This window comes from Puccinia triticina, chromosome 6A, assembly GCF_026914185.1.
Source record: "Puccinia triticina chromosome 6A, complete sequence".
In the NCBI taxonomy this organism is placed as follows: Eukaryota; Fungi; Basidiomycota; class Pucciniomycetes; order Pucciniales; family Pucciniaceae; genus Puccinia; species Puccinia triticina.
Window position 1 is genome coordinate 2,561,272 of NC_070563.1, and position 7,279 is coordinate 2,568,550.

Genomic DNA, 7,279 nt, shown 5'->3' on the forward strand with positions numbered 1-7,279 from the left:
ATTTGATTCTAAACTACTGTTGATTGGTCTGGAATTTGGTAATTTCTGTCTTCCCAAGTTGTGTTACTATTTTTTTCCTCTTCATACTTCTTTCTATTTTAAAAATAGAGTGATTGAATTCCTTTTTGAATTGAATTTTTGACTTCTTTTGGTTTTTAATCTTCTGAGTTGAATTGGTCTTGATGACCTCTCTGTACCGGTCATTGAGGGGGGGAGCACTTGGTCATTGAGTGGGGTACACATGTACTCCACTCAATAGCCATCAAGCGGCATTAAACCCCAGTATGCCGCTTGATGCACACTCCATACACTCATTTTTGAGTGCTTTTGGGATTTTTTTGGAGTGCATTTAGGCTGACCAAAAAAAATCAAAAACATGCATTAGAGCAATCTACAGGGTATGGGTATAGACAGAGGTAAAAAATCAGGTCAAAACATTCATACATTTGGTCAACATCGTGGATTGAGTCAACACCGCAAGAGCTACGCTACGCAAAGCGGTAAGCGTAGCAAAAGCGTAGCGATTTGGGTCCCACTTTGCTGTGCTTTTAGTAGCGGACTGGGCGCTACGCTTTTTGCTTTTTTTTTTCAAGCAGAAAAGATCCGCAAAAATAGCGAGCTATTTTCAGCGGTGAATAGCGGAATTCCGCTACGCTTATTGCTACAGTAGCGGAAAAAACGCTACTTTAGCGATTTTGCTGCGCTACTGTAGCAACATTCCAATATCAATCCCCAGCATCATAATTGATGGAGGATTGATGATTAATTTTCATCTAAGGCATTTTCCACAGAAAGGCGGACTGGCCCGCTACGCTTTTTCAAGAAAAGCTGCCCCATTCGCTACGCTTTGGGCGCTACAAGGCGCTAATAGCGCCAAAAAGTGCCAATTTCGCCGCTACGCTCAGCTTTAGCAAAAGCGGAAAAAAATTTGCTGCGCTACGCGCTAATCATATTTAAAGTAGTGGTACTGGCGCTTCGCTACCGCTTTAAGTAGCGGCCTTCCACTTGCGCTATTGCTAATTGTCATTTGAAAAAGCGGTACCCCCGCTTTGCTACACAAAAGCGCCGCTTTTTGTAGCAAAGCGTAGCTCTTGCGGTGTTGATTGAGTCCACCTGATCATGGTTGGGCTTAGTTTCAGTATAGGGATGGTGTATGTTCTACATGTACCTTCCACAATACATCTCATATAATTCCAGTTAGCATCTGGTTAGATTGCACCTGACATTAGCCATTCTTTGAACCAAGATCAGACCAACATCAAACCAACTTTGAACCAGTATCTAACCAGCATTGGTCCAAATGTTGGCATGAATTGTGCAAAGGCACTTGCAAACAGGTGCTGAGCAAACGTCCGTGGTGACACAGAAAGCAGATGGTTTTATCTCTATCTAAGCCATGGATATATAAGCTATTACAATGGAGGGGCCAGATTGTGCGACAGAAGGGGTGGAGACATTTGACAAAGACAAGAGATAGCACAGAAGACTGCCCAGATGACATTTGTGCTCAATTTCTTGCTTTTGAGGGTCACAACCCAGCAAAAACTCCATCTTAATGGAAGGGAATCAGTAGATTGTGAACATTCAGATAACAAGTTGAAAGAAAGAACATCACACTTATATATCTGTATAGATAAATCACTTCAAATCATGAAATGGAGGAAGGATAAATTGGCATATATACAAGCTGGAACACACACACACACACACACACACACACACACACACACACACACACACACACACACACACACACACACACACACACACACACACGGGCTACCTTTAAATTTTCAACGCATGAGCTTCTTTCTTCAACATGATAGCAAAGGAAATGAGAAAAAACAAGCAATTATGCATTGGCTCTTATTTACAACAATTTCATTTTGGTTTTTTGGCCCCAATTACCATAAGATTTTAGCGGTTTTATGCAAAGATCAGTTGATTGGCGGATGAGCCACCAGGGACCACGTATCGGTTTCTCTCTTTTGGTTGGCTGATCTCACGTAAGTACAGACTGGGGATTTGCCGCTGTATTATGATTATTGCTATGATTTGCTTCGAGTTGAACCGTCTAGTCGCGAGGCATCCACCTGTCTGACCGTTCTCCTACTTATGTTTGATCTGATGCACGGAGCAGAACCGAAACGAATATTGACATCGATTGAATCAAAGGATGAAACACAAAAATACCCAAGCTCACCTCGACAATTAAGTCACCCGATCCGATGCTGTCACCAGGTTGGATAGCCACCCGCGAAACTTTTCCGCCAACAGGCGCGGTCACGTTTTGTTCCATTTTCATGGCCGACATGATACAGATGGGATCGCCGGCCTTGACTTCATGTCCCTCTTGGACCCGGATCTCGACAACCACTCCGGCCATCGGCGATCCTACTGAGCCCGGATCGGAGGTTGCCTTCTCACGATGAGCGGTCTAGAAATCACAACTGGGATGTTAAATTTCTTGTCTTGTTTAGCTCCGATAAATGAGATCCGGTAATGTTACTCACTTCAACTGCAGCGCTTCGATCTTCAACCTGAACTGCTCGAGTCTCCCCATTCAGTTCGAAGAAAACTTCTCTAACACCAGTCTCAGGACTGCAAATGCAGAAGCATAGGACCAGTTTCAATATAGTATGTCCTCTCTATTAAGTTAAGAAGTTGAGATCTTAACTTACTTGACAGGGCCAGATGCTAATAGCTTGACAATCAAGGTCTTGCCTTGCTCGATTGCAATGTGCATTTCCTCGCCGACCTCAGGTTTTGCCAAGAAGTGTCGAGCTATCCATTAAAATAACTGATCAGATGGTAAATCTCACCAAGAATTAGGAGAAGAGACAACTGACTGGGTAATATCGATAGATCGCCATACTTGGATAAAAATTCCCTAAAGTCTTCGAACACTTTGGGGTACATACAGTGAGACAATACATCCTTTTTTGCAAAAGGATTGACACAGCAGGTCAGTCACATGAGCTCCGATCATAGCAGGAACGCAAAACAACTCAACGGTGGATGTAATGCTCTTGCCGAATTTGTCCTGCAACTCTTTGCGAGTTGCTTCAAAGTTGTAAGGAGGTAATGACATGCCAGGTCTGCCTTCAATTCTGGGCTTATCACGAATGATGTGAGTTCGTAGAGGTTCAGGAAAGCCGCCAACAGGTTGGCCAAGATATCCTTGGAAGAACTCGACAACCGAATTGGGGAAATCAAGTTTGGAAGCCCGTTCTTCCACATCGGCCCGCTTCAACTTGTTAGTGACCATGAATTGCGCAAAATCTCCGACAACCTTCGACGAAGGCGTCACTTTCACGATATCGCCACAGAGCTGGTTGGCTTCGATCTATAAAACAAAAGTCAAAGGATCCGTTAACTTGTGGACTTCTTACAAAAATGTCTGCTCTTCATCTCGACCTACATAAGCGTTTTTGACGGCTGCCCATTGCGTACCCAATCCAAGTTGCTGACTTTGGAACATCAAGTTGGTATATTGTCCACCTGGCATTTCGTGTCTGAATGCAAGTTATAACCCCCTGATTAGTCAAGCGGCCCCAGGTTTGTGTAACTAAAGAACATAACTCACTCGTAGACGCCCGAATCACTTGATTTGACGTTAGCGTCAAAGCAGCTGTACAGAAGACGGCATTGAGACCAGTAAAGCTAAATTGAAGATTTTCAGTCTTTGGACATTAAGAAACGCGATGTTTCGAGTCGGAACAAACGGGGAAAGTTCACGCACATTCAGTGCTTGGATATCTTCAAACCGAATACCGGTACCAAGTCCGTTTTGCTCCAAGGCAGCACATAAGGCACCCATTGCGCATTGTGAAGTCATACCTGACATGCTATCAATGGCACAGTCTACTACATCTGCCCCAGACTCGGCGCACTGTAGCATTGTAGCTAGAGATATGCCAGCGGTATCGTGGGAGTGGACGTGGATTGGTAGATCTGGGTGTTCGTTGCGTAGCGCACTAATCAAGCTGTGTTATCGAATGCAAAAATTGTCACCAAACAAAACGTTACAGGGAATGTGACTGCTGCTGCTGAATAGGAAACTCTTAAAACTTACATTTTGGCAGCTCTGGGTGTCAATAATCCAGCCATATCCTTGATCCCCAAGACGTGAATTCCTTCGGCTACAAGTTCTGACGCGAATTTCAAGTAATATTCTAGAGTATATTTGGTCTTCGCAGGGTTGGCGACATCACCGGTATAACAGATTGTGCCCTCGACCACACCTCCGGCCTTCTTGGCTGCATCAATTCCAATCTTCATGTTTTCCAAGTAATTCAATGAATCAAAAACACGGAAAATGTCCAATCCGTTCTCGACTGCCTTTTTCGAGAATTCGTAAATGGCATTGTCCGGATAAGAGGTATAACCAACGGCGTTAGCCCCTCGGATCAATGCTTGCAAGGGGACATTGGGCACTAGTTTTCGGATCTTGCGAAGTCTCTCCCAAGGGTCTTCGTACAAAAATCGCATGGCAACATCAAAAGTAGCCCCGCCCCAACATTCAAGAGAAAAGGCGTTGGCCAATGCATGGGATGTCTCGCGGGCGATGTTAAGAATATCTATCGTTCGAAGTCGGGTGGCAAGTAGAGATTGATGGGCATCACGCCAAGTAGTGTCCATGATCAAGCAGCCCTTATAGTCACGGACTGCTTTTGCAAAGCCGGCCGGGCCCTGGGCTTTGAGAATTGTTCGCCAACCCTGTTGACACGTTAGTGAGACATCGAGCGTCTTGGATGGATCCGTACGATGAGCTAGAGTGGGGATTACGATCTCGTCTTTAAGGCCAGGCTCGCCTTGTTGACCTTTGATGCTGCTACCGTTAACCACAAGGTCTCCTAGGTAGCCAAGTAGCTTTTGCGCACGATTTTGACTACTAATCAAGTGGAACAAAGCTGGCGTGTCATCGATAAACTGCAAAGAGATTACTAGTGTTAATGTGAAGAAGTATAAAATAGACCGGTAATGTTTCTACTTACGGTCGTCCAAGTTTGAGAAGCGACAAACGTCTCGTGAGAGAGGACTCGGAATAGAAAGGGGATGTTGGTCTTGACTCCTCTAATTCTAAATTCAACCAATGCCCTCAACATCTTCCGTCTTGCAATCTCAAATGTCGCCCCACGAACAGTTACCTTTGTGAGCAAACTGTCGTAATGAGGTGTGATCTGAGCACCGGCAAATCCGGAAGAGGCATCCAGTCGAACACCGTTACCACCCGCAGAACGATAGACTTCAATCTTCCCGGTATCTGGCTGAAAGCCCATTGCCGGGTCTTCTGTTGTTACTCGACATTGAATCGCATATCCCCGCTTCGAGACAGCCTCCTGAGTTAGACCAAGTTCGCTCAACGTAGCGCCAGCGGCAATTTGGATCTGCGCAGCAACGATGTCAATCCCAGTGATTTCTTCGGTGATCGTATGTTCTACCTGAATTCGTGGGTTGATTTCGATAAAATGGTGTCGGCCTTGTTGATCAACAAGGAATTCAGCCGTACCGGCGTTTCGATATTTGACTGCCTGTGCCAGCTTCTTGGCATCGTCGAGGATCCGAGTGCGAACTTCTTCGGTTAAGTTTGAAGCAGGGGCAAGCTCGACCACCTTCTGGTGACGACGTTGGACGGAGCAGTCTCGTTCGAAAAGGTGAATGACATTGCCAAGATTATCTCCCAAAAGCTGGACCTCGATGTGGCGTGGCTTGTCGAGGAAACGTTCGATGAACACAGTACCATCACCGAAAGCCGACTTGGCTTCAGAGACGGCACGCTCAAAGGACTCTTTAAAGTCCTCGGCGGCTCTCACAACTCTCATTCCACGGCCTCCTCCACCCATGGCGGCTTTGATGATAACTGGAAAACCATGCTCCTTGATGAAGGCATCGGCCAGATCGTAGCTTGCGATGGCACCCTCGGTGCCCGGAACAACAGGAACACCACACTTGATAGCTAGACGGTGGATTGTTCGGGTTATTTCGATATGTTAGATGCTGGTTCAGTAGAATATGATACCTAACTCGGTTTACTCACCTAAGGTTCTTGCTTTAACCTTGTCTCCCAGGCCGTCGATCACCTCTGGTTGTGGACCAACGAACGCCAGACCGGCATCTTCTACCTTCTTAGCAAAACTTGCATTTTCCGCAAGAAATCCATAGCTGGGTGCCAAAATGGAAAATGATAAGGAGGTCAGGAAGCCAGCAGAGTGAGAGAGTAATTGATTCTTCGATGGACCAATCGAATTCTTACCCCGGGTGGATCATGTCCACTCCATGCTCAAGTGCAAGACGGATGATATCATCTTGAGCCAGGTAAGCGCCAACGGGAGTACAGCCTTTCCCAACCATGTAAGCCTCGTCTGCCTAAATTTGGGAGCCACATTAGTTCCGACTGATACATAATTTGATTTGTGATAAATCCATCTTACCTTATGACGATGTGCACTCATGCGATCCTCGTGGGAATAGATGGCTACCGTGTGCATGGCAAGTTCATGAGCCGTCCTGAAGACTCTGATTGCTATTTCCTGAAAATTGAAGGGCAGCCCGGCAGAGTAAATACAATGAACATCGAAATTTTTAGTAAAGATCAATCACACACCCCTCGGTTAGCAACCAGGATCTTTTGAAGTGGGCCACGATGGCCAGCGGTTTGACGACGGATACTCTGGACGTTGGGAGTGTGGTGTCCCATAGTACCACCAGGGGTACCCGGAAGGGATGAGCTGGTGGTAATAACCAAAGATCATAATGAGTTGTTAGTTGGGTGCAAAGCCCAATAGGATGGCCAGAGGCTTAGCAATATCGAGAGCTCACGCAGGGGTATGCAAAGAAAAGGCATCTTTGCTCTTCATCTGAGAGTCATCAGCACTCAAGTGAGAGGCCATTCTCGGTCAAGAAAGAGGCTAGAGAAGAAGACTGCGCTGGCGAATGAAATGGTAAGAAGAGTGATTGGTTGGTGGGATGAAGCAAGAGTTGAAGGACAATGACTACTGAGGAATGATGGAAGCATGGTGGGGTGAGGACGAGTTGAGTGAGGGTTATGTAGAGTGGGCCGGCCGGTCAAAATCATTGGGTGGATCGGGAGTGATAAAGAAACAGTTTAAGGTTTCAGCCGGACTGTGATATGGGGTTGGTTGTATGGATGTACAAGCACTGCAGCCGGCAGCTGTATGGAATACGTCATATGAGCTAAAGCAACACATACAGAGAGGACTCCGAGCGAGAAGTTAGACTCAGATAAAATTTGCCAAGCCAAGCCAAGCCATCCAAC

The 7,279-nt window shown here is 46.0% G+C and overlaps 1 protein-coding gene across 1 annotated transcript; it reads right to left on the reverse strand.

Moving 5' to 3' along the window:
- Nucleotides 1-2,109: 2,109 nt before the first annotated feature.
- Nucleotides 2,110-6,893, reverse strand: PtA15_6A346 (uncharacterized protein; the record flags this gene model as incomplete). Its single annotated transcript, XM_053170041.1, has 16 exons — nucleotides 2,110-2,124; nucleotides 2,204-2,437; nucleotides 2,514-2,601; nucleotides 2,682-2,784; nucleotides 2,850-2,937; nucleotides 3,014-3,346; nucleotides 3,422-3,515; nucleotides 3,587-3,663; nucleotides 3,743-3,986; nucleotides 4,076-4,932; nucleotides 4,998-5,959; nucleotides 6,041-6,165; nucleotides 6,257-6,369; nucleotides 6,435-6,533; nucleotides 6,608-6,731; nucleotides 6,823-6,893. The coding sequence occupies 16 exons, from the start codon at nucleotides 6,891-6,893 to the stop codon at nucleotides 2,110-2,112; spliced, it is 3,627 nt and encodes a 1,208-aa protein (XP_053021272.1).
- Nucleotides 6,894-7,279: the final 386 nt, after the last annotated feature.